The sequence below is a fragment of the Marmota monax genome, unplaced genomic scaffold (assembly GCF_021218885.2).
Source record: "Marmota monax isolate L192 unplaced genomic scaffold, Marmota_monax_Labrador192_F-V1.1 WCK01_AAM20220418_F8-fsc00157, whole genome shotgun sequence".
NCBI classification, from domain to species: domain Eukaryota; kingdom Metazoa; phylum Chordata; class Mammalia; order Rodentia; family Sciuridae; genus Marmota; species Marmota monax.
In genome coordinates this window covers 4,028,263-4,051,388 of record NW_026694573.1, presented here as the reverse complement: position 1 = coordinate 4,051,388, position 23,126 = coordinate 4,028,263, and the positions used below count along the sequence as shown (strand labels likewise).

The 23,126-nt window shown below is 48.7% G+C and overlaps 2 protein-coding genes across 3 annotated transcripts in view; one reads left to right on the top strand and one right to left on the bottom strand.

Moving 5' to 3' along the window:
• The window catches only part of Gnaz (G protein subunit alpha z), a 52,370-nt gene extending 36,833 nt beyond the window's left edge, over positions 1-15,537 (top strand). For both annotated transcript variants that reach the window (XM_046421143.2, XM_046421144.2), the window contains exon 3: positions 13,550-15,537. In XM_046421143.2, coding sequence (XP_046277099.1) covers positions 13,550-13,894 — 345 coding nt within the window. In that variant the 3' untranslated portion in view covers positions 13,895-15,537. The remainder of the gene's footprint in view (positions 1-13,549) is intronic.
• The window catches only part of Rsph14 (radial spoke head 14 homolog), an 82,437-nt gene that overhangs the window by 51,189 nt on the left and 8,122 nt on the right, over positions 1-23,126 (bottom strand). The window lies entirely within an intron of this gene.

The following is a 23,126-nucleotide window of genomic DNA, read 5'->3' as shown; positions in this document are numbered from 1 at the left end:
CGCCTCCTCTCACCCCTGGCCCCACAACGGCTGCCACTCTGAATGCCTAACACACACCATCTGGCCCTGCCTGCCATTTACCTCAAGTTGGTGAAAGCAGCCCCCAGATGGACAGACCTGTGCTCGCCAGCAGATGATGAGCAATAACAAGAACAGGGTCCACTTTATTTTTTGTTTTAGAAGGAAGCAAATATAAATATTCTCTGATGGAACCTACTTTTAGGTCTCAAAGCAGTTCCCATAGGTAAAGTTCCAAGACATATAAACTCATATTCAGAACTTTAAAAGGTATTTTAGGTGAGAACCACAAATAAACTGAGAACTGGGGGGGGGCGGGGCGGGGAGAGAAACGAGTCCAATGGTATTAAAAGCAGCACAGTATTTTTAAAAAGAGTTGAGGTCATGATGAAAGGGTACCTCAGAAATGGGAGTCGGTGAACCAACCAGCTATGGAAACCAGAGGAAGAGCAATCTAGGGTGGAGGGTGGAGCCCAGCATCCACCATGACCTGAGGGAGGTCAGCATGGGAAAGGCCTCCAGGTAAAGAGGAAACCCTGTGGTTGAGGCATATGTGTTAAGGAGACTAGAAGTCTAGCGGCCTAATACAGGGGAGTGAGTGGACACAGAGCACATGCATGGAGGTGGGTCCCAGTGAGGAACAAAAGTGGCAACATAGACTCCCCAAGTGTTACAGGTGCCACCATGGGAGAGAACACAGGCAGAGGCCACAGCCTGTCACTAGGCCCTCTGCACCACACCCCATGGGTTGTGCCAAGGCCTGGATGGCCTCTGGCAAAGCAGCCCATCCTCTGTGGCACCTACTCTGTTTACACAATTTGGTAGCCACTGTACTAGCCAGACCTTTTGTTTGTTTCGTCTGCCTCGCTGGACAGAGGGTTTGCATGTGTATCCCTCCTCTAGGGGACTCAGTTCTCTGAAGCCAGGACTTTTCCTTGCTCCTCTCTGTCCCTCAAGGCAAGAGAAAAATCTGCACACAGCAAGAGGTTAAAAACTATCTAGGAGTGACCACCTGGGTTCAGAGAAAAGGTCAGCTGAAGCTTCTAGGAAATCTGGGCTTGCATCTCAGCCTCAGGTCCATGTGTCCTCTTAGAAGGAGCAGGGTCTTTGTGTGGATTGGTCAATTCTGGTGGGTGAGTGGGTGGGAAGGAGATGCTGGGCTCCACCCTCCTTGTTAATATTTGTTGACCATGTCTTTATTGTGACTCCTTTCAGTTACCCAGAATAACTGCTGTTTCACAGCTACTAGGACCTGAGACTGGGGTAAAGTGGAGTTCAAGGAGAACCATGGCCCACACTGGGCCTGGCAACAAAATGGCTCCTCTAGGAGCCAGCCCTTCTGGTGGTCAGAGGCTCAGAGTGGGCTGCCTCCACAACCCCTCATTCTGGCCCCCTATCCTCTCTTGCTGTATCCTGCTTTGCTAAGGGCCCAGGTGCCATCCTTCCAGGCTGACTCAGATACTCTACTCAGAGAGCTTAAAACTGAAGTAAGTATAAAGAAGGGATCAGATGGAAGGGATGAGCACTAAGCCAAGGGCAAGTCTGACCAAGGGGACCTGAGAGTAGGGATACCCAGGGCCTATTCTTGGGAAGACCGTGGCTGCAGGTGGGAAGCAAGATGTGGAACCGGGAGTCATGGAGTAGCTGGGATTGGTGGTAGAGAGGCAGGAATAGGGGCCAACAGCCAAGTTGGTTGGAGCCAGAACAGCCCTCCATGTAGGCAGGGCCATGCCTTTCTACATCAGCATCCTGAATACCAACAGAACCACAGGGGCAGAAGAGTGAAGGGGCCTCAGGGTCAGGCTTGGTGAGTGGGTGAGGCTACTCCACCCTGGGCAGCTGAAGGGAAGTTACCACCTTGAGGAAGAATGCCCTGAGCATAGGAAGGACTCAGAGGTAGCAGGAGCAGCCCTCCCCCACCCCCATGCTCACCCGTGTTTCTCCCAGCCTGGCTATTAACCTAGCCCTTTGTGTGCTGTCCCTGCAGAGTAGATCTGGGGGCTACCAAGTCATTAGCCTTATTAATCCAATTCTTCAGGGCAGCAATTTTAGGTTTGCTGGAGGAAGAAGAGGGGAATGCTAACCAGATTGGACTGGAAGTGACCCCACATCTGGCTCTGGCTCCAGACACCTCTCAGCTTCCTAAGGCCAGTAGCATTGGGGAGATGACCAGACCTGAGGAGTGATTTGGACTATCTGGGGCTCTCTTTGGGGCAGGGGTGGTCGGCCAGGTAGAAAGGCCTAGTTCTGCATCTGTAAAATGGAAAAGTTGCAGGAGTCTCATTATGGCTTCCTCTCCCTGGTAAGTCTGGGAGTCCCTTACAGCCGCTTCTTGAAAGGAACAGAGCTGGAGGGCATTATGGTAGCCACCCTGTCCCCAACACACACACACACACACACACACACACACACACACACACACGTAGAAGCCAGGGCAAAAATGACCTCAGGGTGACAAGAGTGAGACACACCCTGGAGTTCTCCATCCAGTGCTCCTTCAGTTCCTTCACAGATGCCACAGCATCCTGTGCCTCCCTCTCACCAAGAGGCCCACCCCACCCATAGGTGCTCCAGCTAGGAGGCAGGTCACCAGAAGGGCCTCCCCTCTTCTCTGCCCATGACCCTCTCCCTTAGGGCAGAGTGAGCCAGGGCCTTAAAGGAACTGAGGAGGGGCCAGATCCCTCCAACTTCCAGAGCCCTCTCTTACTATCCCAAGTGGATGAATGGTAATTTGGACTGGGAACCTGCCCCAGCTCAAGGACCAGCAGCTTCCTCTTTCCTTTGGTCTGTGTTACTGTGTGAGGATGGAGGCGTCTTCCCCAGTTGTCATGGAAACAGCATTGCGTCTGCTAAGAGTCAGGTGCTAAGCTGAGCAGAGGGAGGGGCAGCTGGGCCTGGGTGGCAGCTACTGTTACTGCATCCCAGCATCTGAATGCTGGGAAAGATCTGAGGGCAATCAGAGCACTGAAAGTAGCTGGATCCTCTTCACTTGCCATTTCCCGGTGGGCAGCAGAACCATGGGCACATCTGTTTTATCCATGTAAGTTGACTATGATTGGTGTTGGATGAGCCAAACACAGACCCTGCTCCCAGGAGTCACTTCCACTGAGGAGAAAGGATTCTAGCAGGCAACAGCCAGTATCTGGGACTGCCTGAGGAGGCCCATGAGCCCAGCCCTGTGAGTGTGAGCAAAGATGACTCACACCTCCTCCACCTGCTCCTGCTCTGGGATTCTGCCAAGAAGGAGCCCCTGCACTGCCTGCTTGGGTTCTGTCTGGCTTCCCTTCTCTGTCTTCCTTCCCCATCACCATTATGTGTCTTAAGCTCCTTGAAGACAGGAGGTAGACGGTGGCCTCCCCACAGGCTTTAAAGCAAAACAGAGCAGTGGATCCAGAGATATTCCCAGCAGCACAGCCAGTTGGCCACCAGACAAAGGCTACAGCCACAAATCTCCAGGCCCAGACCAGAGAGATGCATGCATAATGGACTTAGTCCAATCTAGCAGCAAAGGGAGACCCCAAAAAACCTCAGGGGCTTGATGCAGGGCCCAGCTGTAAAGCCTTACATTTGCATGGGGTATGATGGAACCTGGAGATAGAGAGATCTTGGGAGAGGTGTCTTTGAGGAGACAAGGAGTGTCTCATCCTGTGCCCAGACTAGGGCTGACTTCATAGGAACACCAAACTGATCCAGGTTTCCCCAGGTCACTACAGTAGATCCATGTGGCCATCATGAACAAACAGCTTATATGCCCAGAATTCCCATGCAGTTTGTTGATAGAAAGGTCTGGGACCCAGGCCAGCTAATACATCCCAGGACCCTTCCCCAAGAAGCCAGTAGGGCTGTGAAAGAGCAACCGGACTCTTCAAAAGAGAATCAGTGTCCAACACCCTACCAACACCAGGCTTTAGGGTTCAGTATCTGGCAGACTATTTGCCCTTTAAACCATCTTGTAGTGACAACTCAAAGCCCTGGAAGATCCACAGACTCAGTGACTTGAAACACCTTCCATGGGGTATGTGACCACATTCTACAACCAACAATATGATGGTCCTAGGGACATCAGGGGAAAGGGAGGGAGAAATGGATGCTCAGAGGGACACTTGGCCAAGCATCCTATTGGAATTGGCTGGGGCAATGTGGTACAGAAAGGCCTCTTCTCTGTGAGGACAGGAACACTGCACACCTGCAATGACAGAGTGATTAGAGTAGGGAGTTTGGCAGGGAGATCTAGAAAAGTCCATCAAGGCCAAACCCCAAAGCACAGGGAGGGTCTATGGGGAATGGGGACTCAACTTCAGGGACAGGGAAGCATGGAGGGGTGCTGGGTAAGGTCTCCAGAGTTCCAGCTGGACAGTTCCAAGGAACATCAGCTGAAGCCACGAAAGGGGAGAAAAATAACATCTCATAGAACTAAATTCTAATGGCCAGTTATCTGACCTGATTTGACACACAAAGGGTCACTCTGAGCACAGTACACTTGGCACCCTACAGGGTGTCACTCCTGGGCAAGCACTCTAGCCCTGAGGCCAACCCTAACCAAAAAGGCACATGATGGACAGCTGCTCAGCCTCAGTGCTCTCTAGGAGAACTGGGTGTTCCAAGCTTAACTAAATGGCCTCTTTGTGACAGCACAGGATTCTAGAGACAACTACCCTTGTGCCCAGGTGAGGCCCTGCAGATCCCAGGATCCTGCCCTGTACCCTTAGCACTTGTCAACATCACCTCCCTGTGTCCCAATCCCACCCACCATGTGAGCTACCCAGCCTCCTGCATTCTGGACCTGGGTGGACCTCTTCCCTACAGAACACAGGGCCAGAGACACCCCTACTTGCCTCCTACAGCCAGCCAATAGAACCAGCTAAACATCCACCAATCACCATTTACTTCTCTGCTACTTTGCAATGAGAAAAACACATGTACACACCTCTCCCACACTAGACTTGCCCCGATTCTTGGAGACAAAGAATAAGCTGTTTTCTGAATCACTGACACCATCCTTGGAGTGGTTCCCTCTGGTGTCCACACTATTCCACAGCTGCAGACACATCTAACATGGGTGCTAGGCATAGGGGCATAGACATCACAGATTCCTTCACCCCTTTGTACCTGCCAGAACCACAGGGCATATGTTGAGGGTATGGTCCACTCATCCTTTCCCCTCTAGAGAGTTGCCCCAGACTTCACACCAGCAGGTTTTAGGATGGTCCAGGGAAGTGGCAGAGGCTCTTCCTGCCATCAGGCCCAAAATCCTGTGTTCACCTGCCTCTGTCAGAGGACAGAACAGGGGAGAAGCAGTCAATTCCACACTGAGGCTGCTAACCAGGGATGTGTTGGTTGCTGTCGCAGGAGTACCCCTGTGCCCTTCAAGCTTCATCTTGCCAAGCTACCAGGCAGCCCCAAGTCCTTCACCACTAAGGAAGGGCCAGAGGCTTGGCTGTTATTTCTGAAGGGTGCCAACATGAAGTCCAACCCCATATGAAACTCCCCCTTGACCCTTCCAGTCGGTGCACTGCCCTTGGAGCCTGGCACTCTGTTGCTCGGACAAGGCAAGGCCACGTGGTTTAGTTGCAGCAAGAGCAGCCATGGGGCTGGCTGGCTGGTGAATGAAGTCCATTCATGTTCCCCACCCAGCCCCACAGCCCCATTTCCAGGGTGAAAAGCTGAATTCACTGTTCCATGAACAAATGCTCCAGGCTTTTCTACAGTGGGCCAACTTGGGCTTCCCAGATTACACTAGAACTGACAGATAAGGGAACTGAGTCCCCCACAACAGTGCCCCCATAATACTGCATCAAATCCCCAGCACACCCAGACTGCTTCTCTGGCCTTTGTCCTCCTTTACTTTCACCCTAACGATTTTCCCTTCCCCCTGCTGCTGTGAGCATTGGGTCACTTGTCTCAGACTCACAATGGTATCTGCATTGTAGATGGCAATGCCACCTGCCTAGGAAAACAAAGTGGGAGATGGGGGTTTCCATGGTGAAAGGGGGTTCAAGAGCTGCCAGTGGGGCTGGGGTTTCCAGCTTACTCATTCCCAGGATTCATGCCAGTGCCAGAAAGAGCTGCAGACTTTACATCACCTACATTTTACATAAGGTCTGATGCTTGAGAACTGATTGAGGCAGATGTTCTTGTTTTGTACTGAGGCCACAGCGGTCCTGCTCTGGACTCTGGGAATGGAGGAAGAGTAGGGGGACAGGACAGGTCAGTACAGAGCCTTCCCTAGCTACCAGTGCAATCCCCAGCACAACGCAGGACAGGGCCTTCACCTGGCTACAATATGTGATGAGAATCATCCAATGGGTCATGTTTAGCATGAGTAGGGATAGGGAGGTGAGGGTCCCAATGCTGGAGTGTTTGTACAAGAGACTTGAGGTTGGGAAGGGGTTAGACTGGACTAGTGTTCCAGAGAAGTGTCACATGTTGGTAGCCAGCATGGAAACCAAGAGAAACTGGAGTGTGCTTGGCCTCTAGGAGGAGCTGTTGGGTGGTCCAGAGATGAGCGATGTCCCCATGAAGACAAGGCCCACACACAGTGTGCCTTCTCAGGATAGGAGGGGTTGGTGGCACCTAGAGCCCCAGGGTGGCCTCCAAGGCAGGAGGTGCATGAAGTTAGTGTGGGCCTTGGAGGAGCTTTCTACAGGGGTATCCCAAAACAACACTGGCTACCTACCTAACCACAGGACCTCCCAAAAGGAGGTCAAGGTCAAGGAGTCTAGGGCTGATTTTTCAGCTATTTTGACATAGGTCTTTTTCATTTCTTAGAGGAAACTAAAACAGCATTTCCTAAACCACAGTTTACTTGAAGCATAAAATATAATTGCTCATTTTGGAAATTTTATGGTTTTTATATCAGTTATTCATCCCTTATTCATGGGGAGGGAAGGTGGTAGTCGTCACTAACCTGACAACCTGTGTGATGACCTGATGTAATGTGACTGCCTCTAGCTCTGCATCCATCCAGGCACTCCAGGACAAGTGCCACATGCATGTAGCAGATGGGGACCCAAGCTCCCACCCCCAGTGGGTGAAGGGCCTAATGTCCCACAGTAAACAATGAAAATACTAGGGCAGTCAGCCTCTATCATGTGCTCACCAGTATACTTAGTTCTGAGTATGTGTGCAAATGTGTGTGTGTTTGATTAAAAGCCATGCCCCTTTGTGAGCTACTGTCATCATAGGTGAGGGGTATGAGGCACTGATAAGCTGGCAGAGTGAGACAAGAGACTGAGCATATTCTGTGTGACATGGCTGGCCTATGTGAGGCACTGAGGGGCTGGTGAGTTGAGGGAATAGGAAGTAATGAGGAAATGGGGGAACAGGAGATAAAGAATATATGGGTCATGAAGAGCTTGTGTGGGACTCCAGATTTTATCCTCAGGAGTTTTAGTCAGGAGACAGCCTATAGGAAGATGGTTCATGCCTGAGGACATTAGAAATGAGGGGAGGAAGAGAGCTTCAGAACCAGCCTGGTGACTCTTCTGCTCCTCAGGGTGGCCACTGAGTTACCATATACATCCCTTGGGTGACCTGTGAAGAAAGAACAGGAAGGATGTTGTCCTCTGGGCTTCTCTATAGCAACAGCACAAGTGGGCTTCAGGATACAGCACTGTGGTGTCCCAGGAGGGGTGCACTGAACTGAGGGTCAGATCATGGGTTCCATGAGGCCCTGGGTGAGACTCCTACCTCCCCAAATAGCCCTCCTATGAGCCAGCATTTAGCCTGACCTATTAATGGGGGTCAATAGTGGTAACTGGAAGAACTCAACTAGTACCTGGAGATGTTCAGCCCCACAAACAAGGGGAACTTACTGCAAGGAGACTGTCCTAACATGCAGTAGAAGAGGCTGACCCAGTATGTTATGTGGTGCAATCTGCCTTGGGTGGCCATCAGATCTCTGAACTAAGGAGTCACAGGAGCTTCCTGGGAAGCCAAGCTGACTTGGGCTTATGACCAGCACAAAACTGAATCCCTGACTGAAAAGCTGAGGCTTTTTCCCCTCTATTCCACTTCATCCTCCTCTGCCCATGGGTCCTCCCGTTAGAAGTCACTGGTGAGAGGACATTCCAGTGCCAAAGTGAGGGGCAAGTGGTGTGGTTGGGGAGAATGCCCAGGTTGTTTAGTTTTGTGCCTCCTCATAATAGCTTGGCATTTTGTTGTTGTTATTGTGTTGTTGTTGTTGTTTGGGGAAGGGGTAGAGTTACTGGGGATTGAACAAAGGGGCACTTTACCCGTAAGCTACATCCCCAGCCCTTTTTAATTTTTAAGACAGGGTCTTGCTAAGTTGCTGAAAGTTACAAAGTTGTTCCAACTCACAAACTTCCTGCCTCAGCCTCCTAAGTCTCTAGGATTACAAGTGTGCACCACTACACCAGGTTAGTCCTGGCATCTTACAGATAAGGAACCAGGCCCAAGAGGAGAAAGGAGTTGTCTGAGGCAAAACAAGCACTGTGCTAAGAGTGAACCCCAGCTGGGCGCAGTGACGCACTCCTGTAATCCCAGTGGCTTGGGAGGCTGAGGCAGGAGGATCACAAGTTCAAAGCCAGCCTCAGCAAAAGTGAGGTGCTAAACAACTCAATGAGACCCTGTCTCTAAATGAAATTCAAAATAGGGCTGGAGATGTGGCTCAATGGTTGAGTGCAATCCCCGGTACCCTCCCAAAAAAGTGAATCTCAGACCTTGTGCACATAACCAGGGACATCTGCTCTTTGTGTCATGAGTAGAGCCTCTGGGGAATTGAGACTGAGGGGTTTCAGCTCCTGACTAACCAGACACAAGCTCCACTGTGCTCCTTAACTCACTGGCCACTCAGAATATTATTCCAGGAGCTGGTTTGGCTACTATAGGTGCTGGCACCTGGCAGTGGTGCTTTAGATGAAGATGCATACTTGAAGGTCACCAAGCTGAAAACCCCTTAGGAATGGGCCATCAGTCCCTTTCATAATGTGGTGTGGGAGCCAAGGCCCAAACAGGTACCACCCTGAGGTAAAACAGGTTCAGTGACATTGGGTATATATGGTTCTGTCGGAGCAGGGGCTTTTTTCTTGCAAATGGCTAAAGAAATGACTGCACCACCCTGGGGACTATAGCCAACCACTGACACACCTTGTTACAAATCACTGATTTCCCATCAACCAGCCCTGAGATTCCCGCCACTGCACAGGCTTCTAATGGGAACCGTCTGCTCCATGTTATTATTATAAACAAATGTGCAGACAAACCCCAGCCTCCTAGAAGGTGCCACATCGCTGGTGAGTAAATCTTGGAGAGTTGAGCATCAGTGCCCTGGGCTAGCATCACAATAACTAATGGCTGCTGCACTTCCTCCCACCACGGCTTCTCCATTGGCAACTGGAGAGGTAAGGGCATGGAGGGCTTCTCGCTGGAAGAGAACATTGTGGTTGGTGAAAAAACAGTGTTTTCCATGAGCCCTAGCAAGAGAGCCCCCCTCTAGGCTTTGGTCAGTGTGTGGAATGGGAAAACTTCTCCCTGACGGGGGTTATTACAGGGACAGCTCCTCTGATTCTTGGGTTTGATGAGAGCATGTTTGTATCTGGCTGATTGGGGAAGTCACTACAGGACAGAGAAGGGATGGATGTGGTAGAAGTGACTAGAATCAGTTATGGTGGTACAGAGGGAATAGTCAGCTATGTGCTAAGGAGATGGAAAGAATGCCCTGCAGGGTGAGCAGAACTTGGACAAGTAGGTGGTACTGCGGGAAAGAGGCCTGAGATACAAGGCATGTGGCCTCATCCCTCCCTTCCTCATACTCATGCAAACTTTATATGGTTTCCAAAGTCACAGCCCAAAATAGCATGGCTCTTTCAATGGCTGTGGTTTCAATTATTAGGAGACCACTCTGCCTACCTGCCTGCATGTGGGACTACAGGAGCATAGGAACAACTGTGACATGGTTCTGAGGCTAAGAGGCACCCATGGGCAGGCACCAGGACCCTAGACTGGGCACAAGTCAGGGGAGTAGACAGAGATCCCATCACTGCTTCTACTGTTGGTCTTTTTGAGCCAAGTATGGCACCACTTTCTGAGTATAGGCTCCTTTTTCAGTTTCCACTGAGCAGGGACCTATCTGTGGGCCCTCAGCCTCCCCACTGTCCCTCCTATCTCTGAGAGCCTCAGCCTCTGGTCTAGGGACACATCCTAGTAGGACATAGTTTCTGCCTCACTTGCCAGGCCTTCAGACACCTTGAAAGGGTGCATGCCAGTTCATGCTGCCCATTCTAGGCCTTCTGAGCAGCCTTCCCAATTTGTAAAGATGCTAGAGTAGGTGTTCACATCCACCTCCCCATGGTACACTGCTCATACTCAATGAGGGCTCAGCCAGCATCAGTGAGGGTTAAATGGAGACAGCTAGTTTAGGGTCTACTCCCACTCTGAAGTTCCATGTCTTTGTGAGCCCACAAGTCACACACAAGGGTCAGTGTTTCCATAAGCTCTCCTGAATCCTGCCGGGCAGGACTCAAGAGATGGGACAAGAGGGACAGGCATCCATACATATAGAGGTTTTGTTATTCTTTGAGGCCCATCACCACCTCCCAGGAGCCTGCCATGAGGGCCAGTGTGGTTTCCCCTGGTTTGTCCTGAGGAATAGAGAAGAACAGGGAAATCTGAGCATCCCCAATACCAGCAAAGCAAAAGGAACCTGAGGTGTGAGAATGGGTGCCTGAGAGGAGGGGGAGGGTCCTGAGCTTCTGGGAAGCCCATTGCCCTAATAAGGTCACTTCTACCCACACCTGACCTGAGGCTACCCACACCTAGACCTGAAATCAAAAACTCTGGTGAGCACGTGTGAAAGATGCCACACAATGGAGGAAGGACCCTCCCTCCTCTGCCTTCTGCTGCCTTCTGAGATAAGTGTCTGAGTTTCTGTGATCTTTGTCAGGAACAGGATGCCCAGAATCATTCAGGGTTTCCAAAGTCTATTGAGAGGCATCATCAGGGAAAGGGTCCAGACCACTTGGGTGGAAGGGGCTTATGGTGCCAACAAAAATGGTCGCTAAGATGGCCTAGGGGATAGATTTGCCCATCTGGTCTACTGGCCCCTCCCATTGCCACTCCAGCTTGCTCCACGTGGGTTTCAGCACCTGAGCTCTTCCCAGTCACATGTGCCCTACAGAGAATCAACCCACAGAGCCCTCCCTGAGCGATGGCCAGCATTCTTGCACCGTTGTAGCATGCTGAGGTGCATTCCTACTTCTCTTCTTGGCTACATTCTCCTTCTTGCCCAAGAAGCTAGGCTAAACTGGATGCAGAATCGATGCCAACTCTCACCCCAGGTGATCCAGCAGGATTCAGGGAGCCTGAGCCAGGCCCTTACTCCCACTCTGTGCTTGTCTATCCACCCTTCAACCCCATGACCATACCCTGCTAATGACCAGACTATCCTCTTCATACCACCAGCCCACCCCTAAATGGAGCTGGATACTCCTGCCTAGCCCCTCTGTTCCCTCAGCCCCAGGGCTCACAGTTCTAGGGCCCATCGCCAGACATGTGGACCTGTCAGTGGCCCATGAGTTCAGAATATGTTCAGCGAGCATCTGCTCAATGAATATGTGTTAATGACCATAGCTGATGCAGTATTGGGGGTCAGAAACATAGCCTCCACTTATAACATTCCTATGAGAAGTGACAGCTCTGTTTCCACATTATCTTTACAATGTAACTTCCAGTAATTAGAACTAATTACTCTCCCAGTGGAGTGTGACATTCCTAGACCAACACTGATCTCACCTTTGGGAACACCATATCCAGTTCAACTGTGGAGGTGCTTGTCCCCAGGGCACTGCTGTGATTGGAGCCTTGCCTCATAATTCTCTCTGCAGTAAGGTCACTTCCACCTAAACCTGACCTGAGGCTACCCACACCTAGACCTAAGGCTACCCACTTTTCAGTTTGTTATTCTGAGATCATCTAAAGAAGGAACAAGATTAGATTTGGAAAACATGGTCTCCCAGATGGACATAGAAATCAGGGTGTCTGTGAGGCATCCTCCCGGCTACCCCTGGGGTGACCGCCCTTGGATCCAACCTACAAGAGCAGCAAGCCTAGAGATCCTAACCAAGGGACATGGAACACATTTCCTGCCTCTCTAGCTCTCAGTTTCTTCATCTGTACAATGGGAATAAGAAGGTGTGAGGATTGAACAGGTATCACCTCATGTCCATCTGTAGTTGCCATTTATTATTACTGCAGTCATTGGTGATATTGGTGTCTCACGTCTGCACTGTTAATGCCAACTACATTGCAATGCCATGGTCAATGGTGATAAAATCTGGTCAGAAAAGACCTTCAATCCAAAACCTTACATCTTTTTTTTTAATGTAAATTTATATTTATTGACTTTATTATTTTTACTGCATTTCCACCTAATTTGTATGGAAGTTACATATTCTTTCAGAGATTTCAATATTTCTATCAGAGATTAAAATATGATTACTTGGTTTATTAAGTCTAATATCAATTGGCATTTTAATCTTTAACTTGGACAAGGGCTGAAAACTTCTTTTTTTTAAAGAGCGAGAGAGAGAGAAAGAGAGAGAGAATTTTTAATATTTATTTTTTAGTTTTCAGCGGACACAACATCTTTGTTTGTATGTGGTGCTGAGGATCAAACCCAGGCCGCACACATGCCAGGCGAGCGCGCTACCGCTTAAGCCACATCCCCAGCCCCAAAGCCTTACATCTTAATTAAACTGGACCCAGACTTGTCTGGACTTTTAGCTGGTTCAGTTTATCTTAAAATGAGGACAACTTTCACCAGCAGTAATTCCAGGTAGGAGTTCTTGTAGTTCTCAGTAGTTATTTCTTTTAGAAGTAAGAATTGTCAGTTTTGTGGTAGATTGGGGAGACAAAAGCATTATACTGCTTGAAGTCCAGAGTTACTCAAGGTCCTCAGAAAGAAGAGAGGCAAAGATGGGTGGTGAATAGGGCCGTGTTCTATAATTTGGTCACCGCTCTATCCTGAATGCCATCTTTCTGCTCTCTACATGGGCCAAGCCTACCTGCTCAGTCCAGGCCACCAGGTAATATGGCCAGGATCCTGCCCTCAATATACAGCAGGGCTGGAAGCCTTTGGCAATGTATAAAAGCCAAGTAAGGTGGGGAGAGGAGCCTGGTGCAGGGCAGGCATTTCATTCCTAGCTCAGAATTCTTTGGTTACAGACGTGCAGGCTGCTCCTTCAGAAGTACCATGTAGCAGGATCAAAATTTCAAAGGACTGCACAAAACCCAGACTTAAAGGAGACATGATCTCATAGCAGCTCATGTGGAAGATTTGCGCTTCCGTGCATGGATGTAGGGCAAGCAAGAGACAGGCATGGGAAACGCTATGGGATTCAGAGTGTGGGAGGAAGCTGACCTGAGAGAGGAAGGACTTTACAAAATCATGGTGTGTCTCTTGGGGACCAGAATTGGGCTGGCAGACCCTGTGCTAAGGAAGGCTTCCTCCCGGTAGGACTAAGGGTCTAGGGTCTATACTTGCTAATGCCAACACTTTCCTTCCCCCACCCAGAGTCGAATGGCGGAGAGCCTGCGCCTTTTTGACTCCATCTGCAACAACAACTGGTTCATCAACACCTCACTTATCCTCTTCCTGAACAAGAAGGACCTGCTGTCAGAGAAGATCCGGCGCATCCCGCTCACCATCTGCTTCCCTGAATACAAGGGCCAGAACACATATGAGGAGGCCGCCGTCTATATCCAGAGGCAGTTCGAGGACCTGAACCGCAACAAGGAGACCAAGGAAATCTACTCCCACTTCACCTGTGCCACTGACACCAGTAACATCCAGTTTGTCTTTGACGCAGTGACAGATGTCATTATACAGAACAATCTTAAGTACATTGGCCTTTGCTGAGGAGCCAGGCCCAGCCTGCTTGCCTATGGTAAAACCCATGGGGTATCACACCCCAACTTGTGCTAGAGAAGCCCAACCCAGGGGCAGGAAATGGGGAGCCTGAAGAATGTCCCCCACAACCCTCAGCTGCCACCTCCTTGGCCCCACATTTCTGCAAACATAAATATATATGGATAGATTGCTAGGTAGTTAGACACGTGTGCACATGCGCGCATGCACACACAATACACACACACACACACACACCTGGAGATGGCAGAGTTCTCCAAAGCACTGAGGTCTCATCAAGATTTGAAGAGCTGTTGTCACAAGTTTATTATAAGATCATCCTGCCCCTTCACTCTGCCTTCCTGAGCTGGCCCCACTCTGCACAGAGGTCTGCATCCAACTGCTGAGGAAAGGCAGCAGGGCTGGGACCAGGTCAGGCCAACTGTGTCCCTGTTGCCTGGAGAAAGGCCAGCTCACCACCTGAATTCTGGACTGAGTACCTTGCCAATGACAAGGAGTGAAGGCTAGAGCAGGGACTGTAGGCCATCCCTGCTGGCCATACCCTACACACAGCTGCTCTGTACCCCATTTGTCCTGGACCTGGGACCTGAGGAGCCATGTGACAGCACTAACCAGACCTTCAGCCACTCATGGCTCTTTTTAAACAGCTTCAAAATATGCAGCAAAAAATCAACACAATAAAACAAGTGGCACGATTTACTTCAATTTAGACCAGCTGGGTTTCCAGTTTTTCTTCTACTGGTCTGATGTTTTATAAATTGAAACCTGGTTTTTCTTCTCTGACATACTTTTTTTTTTTTTTTTAATTTTGGCCAAATCTCATCGTGTTTCGCAGGAAAACAAAAAATATACAGAAATTTCAGATGCAGTTGAGTATTCTTTTTTAAATGCAGATTTTCAAAACATATTTTTTTTCAGGTGGTCCTTTTTGTGTCTGGCTTGCTGAGTGTAAAAGTTGTTACCCGGATGACACTGTCCCTCTGCTCCAAAGGATTCTGGGGCGAATAGTCCTGCAAGGCTAGTGCAGGACATATGTTGTACATAAGCCTCTGCAGTGTCCTCTTGTTATTGGTGCAGTTTTCTGCTTTGTTTTTATTTAAGAAAAATAAATGTGATGTATTTAAAGAAGGTTCTTCACCTAGGAGCGAATGAACAATAGCTAAATGTCTTGGTATTTAAAGCATAAATTATCTGTGGCTTTGCTGAGTGAAGGAAGGAGAGGCAAGAGATTGTTCCCCTGCAACCCCCAGTCCCCGCAGGCCCCAAGCCTGAGATAGGCTGGGAGCTGCTACGACTCCTGTGAAGGCACAGCCAGCGTTGTGGCCTGAGGGAGGCCCTGCTGGGACCATGCACTCTGCACCTTCCTGTCCCATGGGCCCTGGCCTTGAAAGGACCTTGGCCAAGAACCATGTGTAAATAAGAACCCCTGCTGCTGGGAGGGGAGGCACCTCCAGAGCCCTTAGCAAATCTCCTTCTCTCGCTCTTTGTTCAGTACCCATGTGTCCAAGGTCAGCGTGCAGAATCACAGCCAAGGACTTGAAGAGATGTACAGAGGGAAAGAGAGGAACTGGTGATCATATGAAAGTCAAAGATTGTCTACTTGAAGAAAATAAAATACCCTGAATGGAGCCGAATCTTGTCCCAGTGTTCTGTGTACATGGCTAAATTTGGTGCTGTCTTGGGCAGCTGGGGCTACCTTCCACACTGAATTTCCTTCCTCTTCTGCTCCCACATTTCCACAAAATTAGATAAATACCCCCCACCTGTGCTGAGGATTGAACCCAGCTGGGCAAGTGCTGTAACACTGAGCCACACCCCCAGCCCTAGGTAAAATCATTTTAAAATTATTGTCAGGAATAACCTTGAGAGGAAAGAAGCTGTGAGAGTGGGGAGACCTGTCAGGGCCCTGTGGCTTGAGGAGATTGAAGTCCAGGGGAACCTCCTATTGCCCTCAGGACCCTGCCCAGCAATAGTCTAGGCTGCACCATTAACCAGACCCCTCACCCTACAAATGACTTCTGCTGATCTTCCCAGGGCAACTGGGAAGAAGTTCACTCCCCATAAAAGTGTAGTGCAAACCCTGTGGGTGCTAGGGAAGAAGTGTACGCTGGGACCCACTGCTTACTGACAAGCTTGTGTTCTTAGGAATATATACACATGCAAATGCATACACACACTCATGCATACAAATACGTGCACACATGTGCAGATCCACCACTTGGACCTGGCTCTGGCCACCCCATTCCCACTGTATCCAGTGTGGGGATTCCCTTTCTACCTCCCCACGTCACCAAACAGCAAGAACCCAAAGAAGCTTTTGTTTAAGAAGAAATAACATGTAACTTAAAATTGTTAACATTTTGTGCTTTTTAATGCCAACTGTGAAAAAGAGCAGTTATTTCACTGTGAGCATCTTTAACTTAAAAATACATAGCTGATGTGCATAAAGACCAGAGGAGGACTTCCCCAGTAAAGAGCTCCCTCCTGGTTCTCAAAGCCCAGTCAGCACAAGATTTCCCACAATTCCCCATAGGCTGCAGAACCCCAGATTCCCAGACCCCCATACTGGGGTCTCACAGCTGGGCTCCTTAGCTCTGTCCTCCACTGCCGCTTATGTGCACTGGTTCTTCTCTCACAAGACCCGCCCCCCCGCCCCTTTGTTCTTGCTGATCTCTCTGCTTTACATGCCCTTTCCCAGCCTCACAGTCCAGGATCCACCCAACCTTCAGTTCACAGCCACCCCAGCATCGCTGCGCACATTCTACTTCCTAGAGTACTCCAAGGCAAAGTAAGAAGAGGTGTCTGCAAATTCCACTGGACAGTTCAAGGGAAGGGCACCATCTGACCCACCATCTTTCTCCAAAGGCACATGCTGAGTTGGAGAATCCAAGAGAGACCAATAAGGCAAATATCCACAGAAAGCCTTGCAGGGGAGGGCAGGATGAGGATGGCTGAAGGGGAGGAGCTGGGGTCAACCAAGCTGGCCTGCCCTCTGCTGGTGATTATGTCTAGCCTATCTTACTACATTATAGCCCCAGCCTTCTCTCCCAGGACACACTAATGCGTAGCTCCCTACTCCTGAGAGATTGTCATCCTTCCCTATAACTTGTATGGTCACCAAGGTGGGACAGTGGGGGGATGACCGTGGTCACAGTAATCCTATCTCTCATCAGTGACTTCTCACTCTTTCCCACACTCCTAGGAAGCCAAGATTATTTGTTCTGATTTACAGAAGAGGAAGCAGACACTGAGAGGGGACAACTTCCCACCATCAGTGTGTAACAAGTGACGCAGTCAGGCCTAGGGCCCAAGTGGCTGCACTCCATCTGTCCACACTCCCCAGAGTTCCTGCCAAGCCCTGGACAATGCCAACCATCCAGGACAAATGGGCATAGGAGTATGGGCCCAGCTGGCAGAGGGAAGGTTACATAGCACCATGAGGAGGAGGGGGCCATACTGAGGCTGGATGACACCCTGGGGACATTCATCTCACTGAAAGGAGCCTGGCAAGGGTCCTCAATGCTGAGGCAGGTCCCAAATCAGCAAGTGCCAGCTAATGCAGCCCAGACATGCTCTGGGGAGGATCTGATCCCTGTAGTAATTCCATTTGTAACAGTTTGTCTCAAACTACTTGGGAATATTATGAAAGCCTCAAGGAAAATGCCACCTTACCCAACAGAGATGGTGAAGATAGATTCTATGACCCTTGCCAGGCTTGACATGGTCAGGTAAAAGGGAGGAAAGACGAGAGGAGGCATCTAACAGGTACAGCAAGTTGGGAACCAAGCAAGCAGAGTGTCCCTGTTGGTGGGCATTATCCCCACTAAGACTGGGGATAGGAGCAACAGCTCACCAATGACTGTCAGGCCAAGCATGTGCCTGGGCCCCTGATGCACCCTGTCCTGAGGGCAGGCAAGGAAAGAAAGGGCCTGCCCTTCTGAGACAGCTCCTTCTCCCTCTGCCCTATGGTGTCAGGGCCAGGAGGAATAGGGTTTGCTCTGGACCACTTCCCAGGCAGCTGGGTGTCTGGGAAACTGCTAAGGAGAGAGAAAGATTCCCTGCCTGGGGCTGAGGCACACTGCTGAAGGGAGGGCATACCCACTTTTCTCCTCCAGCAGTCCTGCCTGGAGAAGCAGCCTGCTCCCAGAACTTAAGTTCTTCATGGACACAACCACCCCCCAGATTTCCCTCTAACTGCTATGACTCTAAGGATGTCCCCTATCCCTCAAAATGCCTGGAATCAAAACTACATCCAGACATCTCCTCATCTGTTCCCTGCCTCTCCAAGGCTCCTGAGACTTGCTCCCTTCTGGAGCCAGGAAGCCAGTTTCCTTAGGCAGGGTCCCTCCTATGGAGAACTAGTACTCTCCTCTGGGTTAGGAAGGGTACCTACCTTCACTCCCAAGGCCTGACCCAAGCCCAGGCTGCACGTACTGGGATCAGGGACACATCAGATCCCACCACACTGCCACAAAAGCTAAACCAGCATCTCAGAGCCTGGCACAAGGATGGGGTAACAAAAGGAAGAGCCAGGCCAGATTCACAGGTGTGCCTGGTCAATCAATGCACCTGGGACTGGTAGTGGAAAACTTCCAAGGGACCCTGGGGTGTCTAGCTGTATCCCAAAATCTAGTTAGGAAAGAATCCTCAGTTTAAGCACCAGAACTCTCTCCCCCAGAATGCCTGACCACAAAATGAGACCTGTTTTCGCAGGGGGTTAGCAGGAGCAGGGGTGGGATAGGAAGAGTAGTGGGTGAAAAGAGAAAAATCCTTGGTGATCACTCAGGATCTAATGGGAAGCCAGGGCTGGAAGCCTCTGCATGGCCTTTGCCTGGACAGTCCTGGTCTCTCCCCTCCTAACACAGCACTATCTCGGGGCATAAAAAGTAGGTCTCGAAGGAATGGGCAAGGGCCCTGTAGGAACAGTTTTCAGTCCTAGGGTGCCACCTGCTGGTCACTCTGGGAAATCACATAGCAAATCAGACCATCACGCAGAATTAGAGGGAAGACCTTACAAACATTCTCCCACAGAAATTCCGAATTACAGGGGAGGAAACTGAAGGCACAGTCACGGGAACAAGACAAGGGTTCAATACATATTTATTGAATGAATAATCAATTGTATAAGTGAATTATAGCCAGAAAACAATGAATAATCCTTTAAAATATAATATAAAACCTGCTGAACAGTATTTATTGACTGCTAACCACAAACCAGGTACTCTCTCAGGTGTCAAGGGAACCATGATTTTTTTAAAAAAGCATCTTCCTTCAAGTGTGGCTATGGATAGGAAACCCATAGTAATGACCACAGCATATCCTGAGAGCATGCTGAGTCCTATGTTCAGACTATGTCAGCTAAACTATACAGGTGACAAAATTCAAGCTTCCATGGGCTACACTACTGCCCAAGGTCACATGCTGATAAGAGTACAGCCATCAAGGAAATAAAAGCCCATGCCTTACCTAAATATCCCCAACTGTAAGCCCAACAAGGGCATCACTCCGGGCAAAGCCACACTGGCCAACCCAGAAGCCACAGTACTCAAAAATTCCTCCAGGATGGATGTCCAGGGGTGCCTATCACACTACCTAACTATCTCCATCCATCTGTACAGCCATCCTCCCAGCCCCAACCATCCCTCCACCAGAGGGTCCCAGGCCTCCCTTCTGGGCCCTTCACAAATGATGAGCAGCACCCAGCAAATCCTATGACAAAGGGCCAAGGCTTCTGTTTTGGTTGGGTTTGGTTTGGAATGGTTTTTTAGGTACTAGGGACTGAACCCAGGGCATTGTACATCCCCGGGCCTTTTTTTTTTAATTTTGAGACAGGGTCTTGCTAAGTTGCCAAGGCTGGCCTTGAACTTGTGATCCTCCTGCCTCAGCCTCCCAATTTCAGGCATGCAACATCATTTAGAACTCAGATAACCAAAGAGCTTTTGGGGTCCAGGCAGTGTTAGATTGTCAAGCACTAAAAACAGACAGATAGAACTCCTTTCCAAGTATCTTCACAGACTAAATGTGAAAAGCAAAACTTAAAGGTTTCAGCAGAAGATATAGCAAAATATCTCCAAAGTTCAGGGTAAAGAATTCTCTTACTCAACACACAACCCTACCCCTGCAAAAAAATGCAAAGGAAAAGATTGATGAAACTGATTACATTATTCAAATGAAAACTATGGAGCCAATGATTCAACAAATAAATAGTAAGAAGTCACAAAAACATCTTGGGAAATGATATTTGCAATGTAGGTAACCAACAATGGCTTGAAATCTGAGATAAACGAAGAACACTTCCTGGAATCAATAAGAAATAGAAAAAGGGGCTGGGGCTGTAGCTTAGTGCCAGAGTGCTTGCCTAGCTGGCATGAGGCACTGGGTTCGATCCTTAGCACCACATAAAAATAAACAAACAAAATAAAGACATTCTGTCCATCTACAATTATTAAAAAAAATTAAGAAATAAAAAAAGAACTCTGAGGTACCCTGGATCCCCAGAGGCTCTAGGCAGAGGTTGCCAGAGGGGAAACTTTTTTTGATCCTTTTTACTGATCACAGGGATCAACAAAGCAACACAACAATGAAACACCAGAGCTACCCACTGGGATGCTAACAAGGATGTGTGATCGCCCTCCTCAGGAGAGGACCCGAGGGATTCTCCCTTGAGTGTACCAGGAAAACCAGAGCTGGAACTCTCACTGTCATTCCTTCTGCAGCACAGGAGCCGAAACACCCAACAGAGAAACAAGTGAAAACTATGGAGCCAACAATTCAACAAATAAGTTGTTTCAACATAGAAATATATCATGGCATACTTTATGGCTGTGGATAATATGTCAAAATACACTCTACTGTCATGTATATCTCAAAAGAACAAAAAAAAAGAAAAATATCATGGTTCAGTAAAATGCTGTGAAAACATGAAGCAGTAGAAATAAATGAAATATAGCCCATGATATGACATGGACAATCTCAATATTTATCCATGCTACTTAAAAAAATACCTTTTAAAAAGCAGTGTTTTAAGCTGGGCATGGTGGCACATGCCTGTAATCCCAGCAGCTGGGGAGGCTGAGACAGGAGGATCCTTGAGTTCAAAGCCAGGCTCAGCAATGGTGAGGCACTAAGCAACTCAGTGAGACCCTGTCTCTAAATAAAATATAAAATAGGGCTAGGGGGCTGGGATTGTGGCTCAGCGGTAGAGCACTCGCCTAGCACGGGCGGGACCCAGGTTCGATCCTCAGCACCACATGAAAATAAAATGCATTGTGTTGTGTCCATCTACACCAAAAAATAAATATTTTTTAAAAATAAAATAGGGCTAGGAATGTGGCTCAGTGGCTAACTACCCCTGAATTCAACCCCTAGTACCCACATTTTTTAAAAAGCAGTGTTTTAAAAGGTATTTTAAGTAGCATATGGATATGTACAGCAAGATCTGTTAAGACATGTTAAGACATACAAAGCAAAATTACATATATATATAATATAATTTATATTTGTGATAAATATAAAGATTTATTGAGGATCTAGTCACAAAGTTTATTAGTGTTCAAGGGAGGATGGGAGGAAGAGTGGGAAAAGGTTCACAAAGTACTTGGATTTATATATGACTTTTTTCAAACAAATATGAAATATTGTAGAATGTTACAATTTGGCAAAGCTGAATGGTGGTATTCAGCCCTCATTATTATTATCTCTGTTTCTCAAATGTTTTAAATAGGTAACACTAATTTTAAGAGCCTTGGGTGACACTTTTAAATAGGTAATACTAATTTTAAGAGCCTTCCCACACACTAGGAATGAGAGGTGACCAAGTCCTGCCTCACTCTTTGAGTTTTAGCATGGTGAGCACAGGGCACAAGTTTAGTTCAGCCCTGGTACTGGTCCTCTATGAAGACACCAGATACCTCAAGGCTCTCAACACCAGGCACATGTGAGAAACAGCCAAGGGTGCATTTAAAAATATATGTGTGTGGAATAGATGTGTAGCTCAGTGGTAGAGTGCTTGCCTGGCATGTGGGAGGCCATGGGTTCAATCCCCACTACCATATAGGGGAAAAAAACTGTGCAGAGGTGATCCCCAGAGACTGATCTTGGTGGTTTGGGAGAGGACCAGGGATATAATTGTCTTTTTTAAAAAAATTGTAGATGGACACGATACCTTTGCTTTATTTATTTATTTGAACCAGTGCTGAGGATTGAACCCAGTGTCTCCACGTGGCAGGCAATCATTCCTCCACTGAGCTATACTACCAGCCCCTGTAGTGGTCATTTTAAAAATACCACTTGTTGTCTACCCTTGCATGCTGCCCAACATCTAGCCCAGTTCAGCTGGAGGAAGATGTGCCTCAGGAACAGGCAGCAATCCTCATGGGCACTGCTCTGCTGGGCTTGTCTCTCTGCACCTGATCCCATAGTCATTTGTCTCTGGGCCTTAATTCAGGGAGGTCTCACAGTCCCTGAATGCTTATACTTCTTATTCAGGGTGCCAGACTGTACACTTAGCCAGTGTTTTCTCACTTTGATCTCACTTTGTCCTCACTTTATATTTGAGGAAATAACTTGTAGGAATGAAGGGAAGGGAAACCAGATTCATCTGACTTCTGCACTATAACATTGACTTGTCTACCTTTACCTAAAATACCACTTCAAGGCCTACTGTCCCAACTCTTGGAATGAGCATTTCATTTAAAAATGCTCATGCAACCAGGTGGATGTCGACCTGACGAGTGTCAACCCTCTAGCTGTGGTTGGCATGTGATCGTTACCCTAGATTCCCCATCTAATTAGCAGGAGCAGTCAGCTGAAGGGTACCACAAACCAGGGTTGAAGGGGCCCACAGTGAGTGTGTACAACATTACCTTTGGGGCAGGCCTTCTTTATTCCTAAAAACCTGCTGTGACATTTCATAAAAGAGAACTTTTAAAGGGCCTCCAGTCATGCATGGTAGCCTGCACCTGTGATCCCAGCTACTCAGGAGGCTGAGAGGCAGGAGGATCACTTGAGCCTATGAATTCGGGATCAGGCTGGGGAACATAGTGAGACCCCCATCTCAGAATAAATAAATAAATAAATAAATAAATGGGCTCCCCTTTAATTACCAAGGAAATACATATTAAAATAGAAACAATTCGGGGCTGGGGATGTGGCTCAAGCGGTAGCGCTCTCGCCTGGCATGCGTGCGGCCCGGGTTCGATCCTCAGCACCACATACAAACAAA